This window comes from Phalacrocorax aristotelis, chromosome 12, assembly GCF_949628215.1.
Source record: "Phalacrocorax aristotelis chromosome 12, bGulAri2.1, whole genome shotgun sequence".
NCBI lineage: Eukaryota > Metazoa > Chordata > Aves > Suliformes > Phalacrocoracidae > Phalacrocorax > Phalacrocorax aristotelis.
In genome coordinates this window covers 819,161-835,266 of record NC_134287.1, presented here as the reverse complement: position 1 = coordinate 835,266, position 16,106 = coordinate 819,161, and the positions used below count along the sequence as shown (strand labels likewise).

Sequence of the window (16,106 nt, the reverse complement as noted above, 5' to 3'; positions counted from 1 at the left end):
CTGTTTGTTGTGCATTGTTGCTGTGAAGGCTGATGGTGCCTGGCTGTGGGATACTGCAGAGGAGAACTCTTTTTGTTCAAAAGCGTATGAATTACAGTCTCTTGATGCAAAGTCAACACTAGATGTTCATAAAAATCAACCAATTGTAATTGATTAGGCCCAGAAGAGGAAAAGGTGATTGCGGCTTAATGCAAAGGCTGCGTTTGGCACTTCTAATACAAGCTGGGACAGGAAAAACAATAGCCAAGTTGGTTAAATTACATGACGCTGACAAATCAAGGGTTTGATTTTTGCTGGTTTTTTTCCTTGTTTTTTGTTTGTTGTGTTTTGTTTGGTGTTTGTTGTTGTTGTTTTGTGGTTTGTTTTGGTTGTGGGTTTGGTGGTTTTTTTTTGTAAGGGCATCTTGTCAGGCTATTGGCTTAAAGAGAAGATACCAGGTCTGTTCTGAGTCACTGTTGGCTTTTCCCCTATGTGGCTCTGAACTTTGTGTAACTTGGAGAACAAACAGACCCATGAACACTACCCCTGTTTAAAAGCAATTTCCCTGCACTCTCTTCTACAGGCTAGGAAAGTTTCAGCTGCTCAGCTTAAGGATGTAGGTAGCTAAAGACACACAATGTATGCTTTCCTGGATGCTTTAAAGAGAGATTGTTGCTTCATAGTCCACTAGCTCAGTGCAGTAAAAGATGTATTTTCTTCAACCTTACCTTATATGCAAACTACTTCTTCAAAGACAAAGCAATAGCACATGGAGAGATGTCCAGGCAAGGAGGGGGATGGTATCCAGATGAGGGCTAGACACTGGGGTGGAGGGAAGAAATACCGAGCTGGTAGAAGCTGCAGAGGAAGAATCTCACTTTGAATGGGTGGCACAGGGTGGGGCGTGCTGTTAGCACTTGGGAACAAGCTGGATCTGAAAGCCCTTCCTGGCTTGCGAGAAGCGAAGGTGCTGAAATTGAGCCCTTTCCTCAGCAGAATGGAGCATCCAGTTGCGGGCCGGTCACAAGCAGCGTTCCTCAGAGATCAGTGTTGGGGCCAGCCTTGTTTAATATCTTTATCAATGATCTGGGTGAGGTGATCGAATAAGTTTGCAGGTGACACCAAGTTGGGCGGGAGTGTCGATCTGCTCGAGGGCAGGAAGGCTCTGCAGAGGGACCTGGGCAGGCTGCATCGATGGGCTGAGGCCAGTTGTGTGAGGTTTAACAAGGGCCAGTGCCGGGTCCTGCCCTTGGGTCACACCAACCCCAGGCAACGCCCCAGGCCTGGGGCAGAGGGGCTGGGAAGCGCCCGGCGGAGAAGGCCCTGGGGGTGCTGGCTGACAGTCGGCTGGGCATGAGCCAGCAGTGCCCGGGTGGCCAAGGAGGCCACCAGCCCCCGGGCTTGTGTCAGCACTGGTGTGGCCAGCAGGAGCCGGGCAGGGATGGGGCCCCTGTGCTTGGCACTGGGGAGGCCCCACCTCGAATGCTGGGCTCAGGTTTGGGCCCCTCGGGACAAGAAGGCCCTTGAGGTGCTGGAGCGTGTCCAGAGAAGGGCAGCGGGGCTGGGGCAGGGTCTGGAGCACAAGTGTGCTGGGGGGTGGCTGGGGGAGCTGGGGGGGTTTAGCCTGGAGAAGGGGAGGCTGAGGGGAGCCCTTCTCGCTCTCTGCAGCTGCCTGAGAGGGGCAGGAGTGAGGTGGGGTCGGTCTCTGCTCCCAAGTCACCAGTGACAGGACGAGAGGGAACGGCCTCAAGCTGCGTCAGGGGAGGGTTAGGCTGGAGATGAGGGAAAATGTCTTCCCTGCCAGAGCGGTCAGGCCTTGGCACAGGCTGCCCAGAGAGGTGGGGGAGGCACCATCCCTGGGGGTGTTCAAAAAACATGTAGACGTGGCACTTTGGGACATGGTTTAGAAGGCCTGGTGGTGTTGGGTTGGTGGTTGGACTTGATGATCTTAGAGGTCTTTTCCAACCTTAATGATTCTATGATCCATGGCCATGGTGAAGTTGGACAAGAGATGGGAAGGGTACCTGTGTCCCTCAGCAGGAGGGGACCAGGGTTGCCTGGGCAGGACGACAGCTGAGTGGGGGCAGGGATGAAAATAAATTCATTTGTGTGTCTATGATAGCTTCTTCCTAAAGTCTGCTGCCTGCCTACGATGTAAAACGTGGCCTAGAGGCACTCTGCAGGCTGCATACAGCTTTCACAGAGGACAATTCAGAGATGCATGGAAAAGTCTTGTCTTGTATCAGCATTGCCATGGGACATGCACAGTCACCTAGAGAAGAAAGGAGGGGGAGAAAAAATGTTATGAAGCTCACAGCTCGGTTTAATTTACATGGAAACAGGAGGGGTTAAGCCAGTCCCTTGGGTTTTGCAGTCAGATTACAGGGGAGTAGCATCCATAACCCTGTAAGGCACGCTGAAGAAACTGGGTAGCAGACATTCCCCTGCAGTACTTGTTTCTGAAGAGCAGGTGTTTAACCATTTAAGAGCCCGTAGAGGGAGCTGCTTTGCTGCCTGTGGCATGGATTTCCTGCTTTGTGTGTTCACATATACCCCCTTATGTTGCTCATTGTACCAGGAATGGGTTCATAGATCACTGGACTGGAGCAACTGCCATGTCAATGTGGAAAAGATGAAGACCTTGAGTGAGGAAGCAACCAGCAGCAGGAGAGTTATGAATATTAAAAGGAAAATATCTTTCTCCTTACATAATTATGGCAGGCAGTATAATCCATGCCACTAAATTGTTCAGTTCTCGGTTAAAATAATGTGGCATTCAGCTAAGGGAAAGCATGTGTTGTTCCTTAAAGCTGGTCATTGTGTAGGCTCACATGTATGATTGCAGCTTTGGACAAACTCAAGCCCAAGTATATCTTTGGTCTTGCATCATCACCTTCCAGGAAAGGAAATTCATTGAACGTGAGTTGGGATTTCTGGCCTAGTTTGGTCTCCTGCAGATAACTTCACAAGGGAGGGTGATGTGGGAGCATTACATGATAATTGAGGCAATTCAGGTTTCTGTGGATGTCTGAACAGGGATTCAGACTCTGATTCCCAGAAGGTTTTGATATTTCTGAAATATTTGTTGCCATTTAGAAGTAGGCTGTTGTCTTAGACATTCCTCCACAAACTGAGACTTGTTTCTGAAATGAAACATGCTCCCTGGACAGGGGAGCTCCTGCTCATGGAAAACTGAATTGCCGAGTCCCTGTGGCCAGGAAACCCCACTCATGCCAGGTGGCAGCTCTGGCTCCAGACATCCTTGCTGTGTTTACTGCCAGAGCCTTCAAGCCAGCTTATCCCTAAAGCTGGACAGTGGGAAACTTCTGATCATTCCTACCGAGGAGAAACAAACTGATCCAGATGAAAACGTAATGGTTGAATATGGTGGTCTTGATGCTTTTCTTTTACTCATTACTGCTGCTTGTTTCCTGTCTTCCTTTGGCTTGAGTGCTCAGTGCTCAGGATCTGGCTCGATTTCCAAAGTGTTGTTTTGGGATTTTTTCCTCTCTCTTATTTCACTGGTTTCTGCCTTATTTTGAGGCTTTGGTCTTCACTCTGACGCAGTTGTTTCTTTGCCCAAAGGACTGTGTTGAGCCTTTTCTTCAAGGTATAAAACTTTCTTAGCATACTTCAGAATACTGCCCTACTGGTTCCTGCACCAGCAGGCAGTTCAGCAACAGCAGCAGACCTGTCTTCCTGCAAAGAAAGAAATACGGAGGTGCTGGGAGCACACTGTGATCTCTTGGTTATTTATTTATTAGACTGCAGAGTGCTAGCCCTGATGAAAGTGTGGCCAGCACTGAAAATTAAATCTCCCAGCACTCACACCTGTCAGGTTGGGAAGCATCAGCAAATGCTCAAAAATAACTTGTGTGGATTTGCATGGCATGAATAGCCATATTGGTGTTTGCCAGGAGGCGGCACTCACCATTGCCTACCTGTGTCTGCATATGCCCAGCACTGATTGCCCATAGCTCATGTTGCTAAGGTGGGACGTTGATGTTCCCTTATACTATTTGGATATGGTACAATCAACTCTAGAACAAGAGGAGCTGGTGCCCTGGGATCTTTGAGTAATGCAGATGGTGGAGAGCAGAGATCTGGGTGGGGGTAGACATTGCCTCTTGCAAATATGTTTGTGGTTGATCTCATGGGTGGGTTCAGAGCACATCCTTTGATTGCACTATGAGCCACAAACAGACGGTGTGGCTCATCGCTTGGGTGACACAGTTGAGTCTTTGTCAAGCAGACACAGGCAGGCTACCTTGGTTGCCTGGCAGTGGCATCTGTTGATCCTCACAAAATCAGAGATGCCAAGGTTAATTGTGCAAATATTTCTTCCCTGGATATTTTGCACTGGCAAAAGTAGTCATGAGGCATCCCTGCTTGAGAACCCAGCTGTCATGTACACACTGAGGTTGTGAACACTAGCGAATGCTGTGTTTGAGTCGTGAGTATTGATGAAACAAGTCTGAGGCATTGACCTGGGCTCACCTTGCTCTTTGTTTTCCATGCTCACTGCTGTACTGCACTGTGGGAAACCTGCTGAGAAAGAGTGAAGTCCTTCCAGCAGAACTGTGTTAAAACTATGCTGGAAGAGCTAAAATGAAGTCTGTCAGCGTGAGCTGTGCCAGCTGGCTGCAAGTTCAGACGAGACCCTTGAGCTGATGACATGTGCTGATTTAGTGTGGCTCTGGCCCCACAGAAAGAGGGGTCCATTGGCTTAAGTTAGAGGGTGTAGCCCTCAATCTAGGTCCAGGTCTCGTTCAGCACCTAAAACCTGGCATTTCCTAATAAAAGCCTCAGTCAGTGAAAGCATCTGTGTTTGAGGTAGAGTGGAATGGAGGGAGCTTTCTTGGCACGTGGGGTATTCCTGTTTCCAAGGCCTCTTTTTCTGTGAATCTCTGCCATCACAGCTGGTTCTGGTGGGTGCTGCAGGGAACACAGCAGAACAGGCAGTGGTCTCCCATAGTGTCCAGAGGCTGACCGCTTTGTTGATCCCTGTCATCAGAATAAATCTATTGCTTACACTGATGCCCTGGTACAGGAAGGGGGGCTTCCTGGCAAGGGGTTGTGGCAGGCAAACGGGTGAAAGCTTTGCTCCAGCTTGGTGGCTGGAGATCAGTTCAAACACAGGCATTGGATGGTGTTTCTCAAGTGTAGAGACATATTCTTCTTCTGCCAGGTCAAGTGGCCCTCATATACTTCTATAAACTTGGAGCTGACTGCAGTGAGGGTGAAGGATACCTGTCCCTGGGTATTTGCCTTGAAGTGTTACAGACCAGCCAGTTTTTAACAAATCACAATATTGCATTTTGTTTTGAGGTGTACTTTTAGGAACAATGTTATTCGGTTTTCTGGCTGAATACCAGCAGCTTTTCTTGGTGATGTTTTCTTCCTACTTGTTATCTTTGGGGTTAAAAAAAAAAAAGGACAAGAATTTTGTTAAAAGGCCTGGATGAAACACGCTTTTTGTGGAAAAGGAATATTTTGAACTGTTGTGAACACTTTTGTATTGAGTTCTCCTAGGAGACAGTGAAATTATTTTTCTCCCCTGAAATCAGATTGTGCTACTCAGAACTAGGGAAAGGAGAAAATGCAAGCAGGGAATGAGAGAAGGGAATTGCTTCAGGGTGCTGGGGAAAAGACAGGTTGGAGGTGATTTGCTGGGCAGAGCGGTGAAGACTAGAAGGAAGACGCTTTGGCTGTCACGTTGCTTTGGAGTGGGAGCCTGCCGGAGCCCCCCAGAAAAGTTACTGTGAAAATGAGGACTGTGAGGCATTGGTCAGTTTGGCCTCTGTGGTTGTGTGTGAAGCACCTGGAGAAACTGTACAGCCTGTGCTCTGCCTAGAAGGTGTTCTCCCTCCCAGTGCCACACGTTCCAGCCACCATGGCACCTCTGTCCTCCACACGCGACACGGACACCAGCATGTGGGCTGTGTTCCTGAGGGAGAAATGTGCTGAAAACAGAGACAGCTCGCCAGGCTGGTGTTTTCATTTGGGCGCTGGGTTTGTCTGTTAAACACAGTCATCCTTCCCCTTTGCCCCAACAGACAAATGCTGTCCAGTTGCTGGCAGGTGGCAAGGGTAAACATTCGAGGTGGTTGGTGCAGGTTACGGGTCCAGCGTGGAAGCAAACTCTCCTATTGGCTCCATCAACCTCAGTAAGGGCTGCTCTGCTGTTACTACCCAGAGCGGTTAATGCATCTTCTTAAAGAAAAGCTGGCATGCTCTTGCACTGAGCGTGAAGAGTTTGCACCTGGCTGTACGCTACAGAGCTCTCTGCCACGAGAAATACTGGTTTCCCAGTTTGTTAGCCTGCTGTTTGGAGAGTTTAAATTTTTTTTGTTTGTTTTTGTCTTCTTTTTTGGAAATCCTCCCACATTAAATTAAAAAGGAGACCTTGGTAAAGGAGATCAGAAGGGATGCTTTGAGATGCTTCATTTGCCAGCAGTCTCTGAACTTGTGACCTTTTAAAATAAAGTACTTGGGCTTTCCTGTGGGACGGCTCCCTTGGTGGAAGCAAGCCTCTTTCAGGCTTGCGTGTCTTTAGGAAGGAGCCTTTGACAGCTCAGGAGAAGTCGCAGCGCAGCGTTCTCAGCCGGGACTTCCAGCGAGGAAAGTTGTTCAGCTGGTTTGGGACTGTGATAAATTGTGGTTCCCCTGGAGCACACTGGGACTGCAGAGAGCTGGAAATAAATGCTAGGGAAATTCGGCTTTTGTAGTGGGCTGTCTTTCAGGATGATGTATGACTGTGTAACAGAAAGAGATTCCTTTGCTAGGGCTGGGAGAAAACTGCTGCCTTCCATTGGGAAGGAAAATATAACAATTCTGTTGATGTAAATCCATGCTGCAGGCTTGGCCTGAAAGCTGTACTTTGGCATGGGCTACCTTAGCCTGAGGCACAAACTGTGTGGTACTAATGGAAAAGAGCCACCGAGAGCCCAAAGTGGTGGCAATTAGTTTGGGGCTGAAATGGGACGATAGGCTCGGCAGGAGGGTAGGGAATGGATATCTAGTGGGCCAGCGTAATAGCGACTTACCGAACGTGGCTGGGGAGGGGATCAGATGGCATGGGGTGCTGTTTGCACCTCTGCCCCTTGACTACTGCATTATCCTGAGCAAATAATTTTCGCTGTTGCAGACGTTGTTCCTTGTCTGACTTACTGAGTTCTCTTGAACTGTACCACTGACTAATTTGCTGTGGGGGTTTTTATTTATTTATTTTTCATCAACCCATGCAGGCTTCTTGTATGAGTTTTAACAGCTCTGTTCGTAACCTGTTTGTTATCTCTGAAAGATCTGTTCTGCTTGGTTGACTATTTCATTGCCCATGTTTATTTTGTTCAAATTCCCAAAATGGTAACTATACACTGCAGTGTCAGCTGGGTCAGGATACTCCCAGGGTATAATTTTTTCCACTCAAATGATTTCTAGTCCGTTTCTCTGATCTGTGAATGTCAAGGTATCAGTTTGTGTACCTTATTTTCATGGCTTTTGACTGAAACTCAAGGATTTTTACAAAATTTAAAACTCCACAAACTTAAATCTGGGTAATTGATCCACAAAGGGACAAATAACTGGTGTTTTTTCACCAAAGTGGAAACAGTAGGCTGGCTCTCAGCTTGGATTTAGACTAACACAGTGTGTCTGAGCGCTAGCCGTGCGTACGAGGTCCTGCAAGCTGATGACTGTGGCCTTTAGATATATGCTGCTGAGCTTGAGTGCTTCACCCCATCCTGTCTTATGCAGATTGTTAGCCTGGGGATGGTGCGGGTGCAACGTCTCAGTAAGGATTTGAGCTGCAGCTTAGCTAGCTCCTTCGTACTAACTAGGGAAATGCCAGTGATTGTCCCTTCTGTGGGCTTTCATGAAGAGCGAACGTCACCACCTTAGTGCCTGATTGAGAGCCAGACCTATAACAATGAGTAATACAAGGAATCCCAGCTAATCATCTCCTTTTGGTGGATCTGCACAGTGGCTTAATTTAAATGCTGTCACCTGGCCCCCACCTATGTCCACTCCATCTGTACTTTTAAAACTGCTGCTGTGTTTTACCTTTCTCTGGTCCATTGAGTAATAGCCTTTTAGGTGCGATACGGGCCACATAGGAGCTGTACTTTCCTTCCAAAACAAAAACTAAACTAATTGCAGTTTATTTCTCTCCAGCTGCCTTTTGGGGAGATATCGCTTTAGATGAAGATGATCTGAAGCTGTTTCACATAGACAGAACTGTTGACTTAACAAAGCACTCAGATGGCAACGCAAGACACACTTCAGGTAAGGGTAGCCCTGGGGTGGCGATGCCTTGTTTCCCCTGGTTTTATCCTTGGAGAGGAAGGAGCTCCCTCCCGCTCATGATGCGTGTTCCCACAGCCAGGGTGGTGTATGCAGAGCTTAGTTATGTGACTGAGGGTGGGATCCAACTCTGACCTTTGCTAAATAAAAACCAAGTCACCTTTGATGTAGACAGTCTGATCTTGCCTGAGGGAGAAGGTTTAAAAGTTTACAGCACTGGTGTCTTTCCACGAGGAGTTATTTGTCTTTCTGAGAATTTGGAAGGAAATGTTTTTGAAATAGGGACACTCAATTTGGCATTAGTTTTGACTCTTCTTCTCTCCCCTTGTCAAGCAATGTACGATCTTAATGGAATAATGCTTTTTTTTAGCTGTCTACCTAGGTAAAACCCACTGCAGTCTTGTATGCAGACTACCTTTGAAGTGATTTTATGATTGAAGTAGGTTAAAAATTGAGTTGATTTTCTGTAAAGACAATAGATGGGGTAACATACACTAACATTGCCCCCCTACACACCTCTTATGCATGCTCGGTCTTGTGCCAGACCAGACTTGTTTCTTGACTCAGTACCTCTGACTGGACTCTAGCTTTAACAGCCTCTGAAACACCCTCCAACTGGTTTGGAGGGTTCGGAGGGCTCCCGGCAGTATCGTTGCCTCTATTCTACTTCATGCTGATGAGAGAAATTGTTGGAAGTCTCAGCTCTGAGACACACCAGAGGGACTGGAGACAGAGCAGGTCAGGACAAACTTATTTTCTCTCTCTGTTGGTATGCTGTTAGGTTAGCAAGTAGGGTGAAAGGTTGAGTAGAGACAGAAATCACTGAAATCACATGTTCACCTGAACCCTGAGCATCTCAGTTCATACAGTATCATTCCTAAGGACTGGTGGCTGGTTCTGTATCCTTTAGACTGCCTAGCTTTAGTTTCAGAGCATCTAGGCACCCTGTAGGTCCTGTTCTGGGGATCAGTGCTCCAGCTTGCTCTTAGGATGAGTGTGAAAGGTGTCACATCCATCTCCCAACACAGAGGCATGCTTTTGGTGTCAATGTAATTGATTAAACTCATGCAGATGCTGAAATTCTGGGCAGAGGAGGGCTGTCCAGTTCTTCAGATTACGGATCGCTCCCTGGAAATGCAATTATCCTGAGTTGTCGTGTCAGTTAGCCCATTCATGTCATGTTTCAGGCTGTGGCACGTTTTCAGGTGATTAGGAGTAGGGTGCCTTCTCCTAGCAGAAGGTAAATCAGAAAAGGGGGACTAAGTAAGTGGGACAGGCAGCGTTCATCTCTTCCATGTCCCTTTGTCAGCTCCTGAAGTTAGATGAGGAGACTGCTGGCGAAGCAAAGCCAGAGGCGTTTGACTGTGTTAGTTTGCTATGGTAGCTTTTTTTTAGTTGTCATATCTAGCACATTTCTTTCACTCAGCACCGGTGCCAGACCCACACCATCTGGCAAATGAACTGAATTTTATAAGCTACATCTGTATCATGTAATGCAGGTGCTGGTCTCTTACAACCACGGCACATGTTTTGTGGTTGGACTAGTCTCTTCCCGTCACCTTTTATGGACCAAGGCAAGCTGGCGCGTCATGCGATGCTTTGCATTAGGGGAATGGTGATGTCACATCACTCATTTGGCCCTGTCCTCATCTCTGGCACGTTTCGTTCATCCCCCCTGGCTTTCAGCCCCTGAAGCGTAAGCTGATAAATGGGCAGTGCCCGCCACTGTCATGCTTTCTGCGGAAGATGCACAGAGGGATCTCTTTGTTCACCTGCCCTGCCTGCAAGGGGACTCTCTACAGGGGCAGGAAGGGTTGATTCTTCTCTTATGGGGCTTGCCTGACACTTGCGTGAATTTTAAGAGGGTGGTCTACTTCAGCATGGTGGGGATTGGGACCCATTCTTCCCTGGGAGAAAGTCCTGCACTCTGCTTTTTTATTTCCAGTGGGAAGAATGCAACCTCTGTACAGAAACAGCCTAAGACCTTTTATGAATGGGACCCCTTGAATTATAACATTTCAGAGTTTCCTAAAGCTGTTAATCGGATTAGTTGTATAGTGGAGGAAGTACTTGATACGTATATACAGAGAGACAGGCTTTTCGTATCTGGGAGCTGCAGTTCTGAACACGCTATTAGACCAGGCATTCTTATTCCCCTGTCTTGCTTCCTTGTCCCCAGAAAATGCTGTTTGGCTGGGAGGAGCAGTGAAGATTGTGCCATTTGACACTGTTGGGCTGTTTATGGGCATACACTCTTCTAGCTTGTGTGGAGCATCCGCAGCTGTCAGATTCTGGAGGAAGGATGAGGTTCCCATGTTCTTATGGGTGACGGGGTACATGGTTCTTTGCTGGATCCAACTGGAGATTATCTGTTTTAGTAAAAGCTCTACCTTGGTTCTTGAAGGCTGAGTCTGTCAGGTGTTTAAAGCTTTCCCATTCCAACTCCTCCTCCTCACCTTCATCCAGTCTCCTGTCTAGAAAAATAGCTATGCCCTTCTCTAGGCCCTTGAGAGAGGGGCAGTGAATCTGATATGAGGACAGCTTGGATTCTGCCACAGATCTCTGTTCTGAGCCTAATTTCAAAGCATGGGTGTGCTACAGCCTTGTTTTCTGCACTAATTAATTTTTGCATTAATTTCCTACTTGCAGAAACACCGTAATTGCTGTTCAAACCCTCAAAATTTGTGAGCCTGCTTGAGAGTGGGATGCCTTTTATTTTGCTGAATCGGCAGTGCCCCTGGTTTGGTGTCTGGGAGAATGGGATGCCAAGAAGTTCAGTGTTTCCAAGCATTTTCTCAGCAAGTATTGGAGCTAGCGTTTCATTCCCAAATAGTGTTGGTTTCTGGTGAAGTCACAGATGAGGGTCATGTTTCCTGCTCTCTGAGGGACATTGGCTTAGATCTTTCTGGCTCCCGTGGGATTCACAGGGGTAGCTGTCTCCTTGGTTCCCAACTTGGTGCCTTGCTTCAGAGTTCCAGCAATGATGTCCCTCTTCAGCTTGGTCTGGATGTCTCTGTCTGGTGTGCCTGGATTATTTTGCGTGAGTGGTCACACACAGAGAATTGGCATTACGCAGGGAATGGCATCACATATGTTATGTACTTAAAGCCTTCTGGAGAGTGGAATATGACCTGATATTCCTCATTCACGTGAGCTGTTTCCTTTGCTCCAGAGGAGCTTCCTTTCCAAGAACTTGTCAGGGAGAGCACAAGTTGAGCTGCTGAAAACTGCAGAAGGCTTTGCCATAGCATTTTGCATGCAGACATCATTCTCTGGTATGTTTCTGGCAGTGGGGTTTTCTTCAGACCCTGTTGAGGGAAAGGCAGGCATGAGGGTGGTCTAAAGCTAAGTGTAACCCAATTAACCCAAGCAGGTTTTAGGTGTCTATATGTTGATCTCTGACTTGGTTAGAACTCTGAGCTGTGGGTTAGTAGAGAGTATTTGCAAACAGTGCAGAGTACCTCTGAGTGAATGCCAGGAGATGTACTCTTCCAAGAGGGCTTGGGACTACCAGTTAGTTAATTTCTCATCTGGACCCTTTCAGGATTTTCCTGAAGTTTTATTCAAAAACGCTTTCCTAGCAACCCAATTTTAAATCATTCTAGTAATATGACATCTGTGCTCCTTTCTACAGCTCTCTCAACCTCAGCTCTACCTTACTTGAAGCTTAGTGTTACTCTCATTAGTGATCTGGTGAAAGAAATGTTTAAAGTTGCACAATTTGACCTTTCTTTGAGTTGAGATGAAATTTTTCTAATATTCTAAACCAGTAAAAAAAGGTTTGTTTTTTTCCCCTCATTAGCTGCTCTCCTTTGAACCCAGGTCCTAAGCTCAGAGAGTTGCTTGTGTTCTCTTTGCTGCTTCTTGTATTATCAGAGACCACAAGCCAAACTTTGCCTTCCACATCATCCATTCATCCTGCGATTACCATCTGTAATGCCACATTAAAAATCTGCCTAACGTGAAATTTGCTCCTCCCCCTTAAAAATGGTTTGCAGCTAGACAGGAGGAAAAACAATAAGGGACGTTGTTGGAAGTGTTACTTTGCATTTATTGTTCAAGTTAGCTACCTCCCTGTCTCTTTCTGTGATGTGAAGTTTAGATGTAATGTTTACTATGAAAATCAGCTGTTCTCATGCAGTGGTGTTAAAGTGGATACCCTTAGGATCTGGCCCGTAGAGGTACAGTGATGGTTCAAAACATAATGAAATGAATCTGGTACCTGGAGATCTGCCAGGGAGCACTATCCTCAGCGAGCCCATGCTTCACCAACTCCTAAGCACTTTGATGAAAGATTTTTTTTTTCAGAGTTGACAGTTTTGATAAGTTTCTCATCGATTTTTTTTTTCAGTTTAGTGAAGATATTTCCTTTTACAATATATTTTTAGTTTATAAGTCACTTAAGGATTCCTGTGCTGCTGAGCACCCCTGGATGGCTTTGAAAAGTGGGGAAACAAGAAAGTCCACGGGCAGGCTGTGTAACTGCACATCGTCACTTCTCTTTTGGCCCCAAGTGAGTCTGCTGGTGCCAGGTGATTGCATTTGCTTTATTGCTTTATCTGCTGAAGCTTTTGCCACAGAGGAGAGAGGACTTTTCTTGCCATACCCATGGGAAGGATGTGCCTATTTAATTCTAACGGGCTTAATTTAAGTCGTTTCAGGCATCTTGGGGATTAAGAGGATTTTCCTGATTTTTTTTGTCATGGTGGCAGTTTCTGGCCTGAAAGACACCTCTGTGAGTGAGAAAGGCAAGTTTGTCTCTTCTGGGTTTGGCACCAGCAGATCGGAAGACACGGAAGTCTGGCTACCCTCGCTAATGCCATGCTGTGCTGGACTTGCTGCTGAGGCACTGACTCTGCGTCCCGCTGCTGCCAAGAATGCTTTTCAAGAACAGTCAAAGCAGGGTTTCTTTGCCTCTGAGCCTGAGACGTTTTTAGGCTCATGGCTTTGAAGGCCTTGATGAGCCTTTCACACTGCCACAAATCAGCGGCAGGAAGGATTTACAGAGCATCTTTGCTAGCTAGAGTGGGTAATACTTCAGATAACAGTGCAGCTGGGACAGGATATGCTTGGTCCAGGGTTTCTACTGAAATCAGAGGTGGGACAGAGGCTGCCGTGAATAGCTGCAGGCTCTGGCAGCAAATCATGCAAGTTATTCTCTGGCGAATGAGGCAGAGAGGAGTTCTGCATTAAACCTTCCTTTAATAAGAGCAGGGAGTTGGTTTGTTGGCACATGCTAGCTCTGCTGTTCTTGAGCGCGCTGTGAAAACAGAGGCAGCTACTCCACTGCTTCACCAGACCTGCGCCAGGCCCACATCTGCAGCAGGCTGCTTTGCTTTCTCGTCTTTCGGGATGCCTGTGGTTTCCTTGTTTCACAGGTCTCTCCCTGTTTCAGGACTGGCTCATAGTGTTTTTTTGTAGTATGACAACCCAGGAATCACAGATTTAAATGCATTGTGCATAAACTGCTTTGAGGTATCAAGGCAAACCTCGAGGAGATCTGGAAGGGAGCAGAAGAATGTGCAGTCCTGTGTGAGTGCATGCCTGAAAGCCTGCATGGTACAGGGAGGGTGACTGCAGTGCCTTCCAAGTTACGTAGCAGCTTTTCATTCACATGTGGTGGGGCTGTCAGCCCCTGAAACACCTCTTGCTGGTCACTGGTTGTATTCCTGAGGCAAGGGGTTGATTCGCGTGGGAGCTGGGGTTGCTTGCAGGACAAGTTGCTCTCCTGCTAAGAGCTGTGCTGTTTAGCCTCAGGCTGGAGAATAAGACTTTTCCTCCACTGGAATGCTTAAGGTGCTGGAAGCAGTCACAAGCAGGGCTTCTGCTTCTTCCCATCAGGAGGAGAGGTTGCTCGATCTAGGGGCTGTGGCCAGTAGTAGTGCTGCACATTACTTCCAAGTCGTCTTTGATGCTACTGAGGTGTTTCTGGTGAAATTTAACTTACTGCAAAATGCACTTCCAGAAAAATGCAAGGATTTTGGACCACGACTGGATGAGATTCAAGGGAAGATCTGATTTATGGATTTGAACCAGAGAACATTAAATTCAGTTGACTTGGCACACGCATGCCAAGCTCAGCTGTTTTTCCTTTGTAACTCGTATTTGGTGCTCCGCTGTAGTGGCACTTGGTTGGATTCAGGGCTGCCTGGGGCCCAACCTTTAATTCATTTAGTCTTAGAGTGTATCTGTGGGTTGTGCTAACTTAATCTGAGCTGCGTTGGTTGTAACTGTCTGGGAGCAATGTAAATAATGATGTATGTGCTGTAACATAACCCACACCTGTGAGCTCTCTACAGGGGCCTGCTCTTCCACTGGGAAATCTTTAGTGAAGGTTGCTTCCTCTTTCGTGGGTCAAGGAACATCTTTGTTCCAAGAGACCTGTCTCAGGGCTCTGTCCATCTGTTTGCATACCTCCTTTCAGTTTTCCACAACATGTGACCTGTACCCTAGGGATGTCTCTCCGCAGCCCCTGAAGTCTCTTAACAGGAAGAGGAGCCTCAGCCCGCTCTGCGGAAAGGTAGATGTCAAATGCCTGACGCTTGGCCTGATGCTGAGGTTTGTTTAGCTGTGCCAAATGATTCTCCTATGACTAGCCCAAATGTTTACCTTTTTGAGTCCGTTCAGTCGGGTTTTACCAGAGCAGACAACCATGAAATGAATTTCCCACAGTTCTGTAGTATGCGAAGGCAATGCAGGAGCTCCTCTTTGGAAGAATTGGGTAGGTCCTCTAGGGCTGAGAGCACGCTTGTTTACGCTGCTTTTCTGAGCAACCCCCTTTCCCAGGTCCACATTTCTGTGCAATAAGCCAGGGATCTCATTGCAGAAAAGCAGATACTGTGTTCCTTCCTTCCAGCCCAGAGTTCTGCAATCCTATTGCACCTTCTCAGACCTACCTGATTTTCTCCAGCATAAAGATAATTGCCTACAAAGTCCATGGCCTTTGGCTCTTGCTGATGAGCCTTCTAATTCCCCCTGTAGTTAAGGCTGTCCTGCTAGCAAATGCTAATCTTTAGGGTTGCTATTATGACTCCAAATGCTTTTCTTTTTTGACGCCTGAGTACCAACTTGAAGTTCTTTTTGGAAAAGGTTGAGAGGGCTTTTTCTCTCTAATTGCTGATCTTGGGGATGCCCTTTTTCTAGCCACAGGAATAGTCTGCCAGTCTGGTGCCTGATGGTAAGAGAGGAGAGAAGAGGTGGTGATCAAGTCAAGGTGCCAAAGCATGGGAGGTTTATATGTGCAAAGAGGACAGATCTCCCTTGCAAGGTTGGAGAAGCAGCCCTGAGTTACCCTGGTCCGTGGCTGTCAGGAGCGGGGTAGTTGGCTTGTCAGGCATGTCTGCCTGTTCTCATCCTGCCACTGCTGCTGGATTTGTCTGGCAGTCGGACAGTGCCTGCAGGGTGATCACACGGGCTTTGCGTCCAGAGCCCTGGGGATGTGCTGCATGGTGTATGTGCTAGCCCATCCAGTGAGCCGCAGCTCATTTCACAGGCATGATTCTGCTCTGAGGGCTTTGCATCTTGGACTTCCAGAAGTGCAACACAGGCCAGCTTTGTGCTTTTGGCTGGGCTGTCTAGCCCTTTCTATACTGCTTGCTTCCAGTAAGGAAGAATTCCACTATTTGATCAATGTGGAGGCATGAGAGCGCTGCAGAGCAGCAGCTCCTTTCTTTACTCCTGCCTTTGTACATGTGGGGGATACTTCTGATTTCCTCACTCCACAAGCTGCACATCCAGCTCTCCTGCTATAGAGATCCCCAGTTATCCTCGCGTTGCCCACAGCCCCTTCCCCCTTCCCATAGCACTGTATTCTCCTCCCTCAGGAG

At 47.3% G+C, this 16,106-nt stretch overlaps 1 protein-coding gene across 13 annotated transcripts in view; it reads left to right on the top strand.

The window, feature by feature from the left end:
- Positions 1 to 16,106, top strand: part of TLL2 (tolloid like 2) — a 106,340-nt gene that overhangs the window by 25,858 nt on the left and 64,376 nt on the right. For 12 of the 13 annotated variants that reach the window (XM_075107772.1, XM_075107765.1, XM_075107769.1 and 9 more), the window contains exon 2: positions 8,152 to 8,262. The exons of the other annotated variant lie outside the window; for it this stretch is intronic. In XM_075107772.1, the coding sequence (XP_074963873.1) occupies positions 8,152 to 8,262 (111 nt within the window). The remainder of the gene's footprint in view (positions 1 to 8,151; positions 8,263 to 16,106) is intronic. 13 annotated transcript variants of the gene reach the window in all.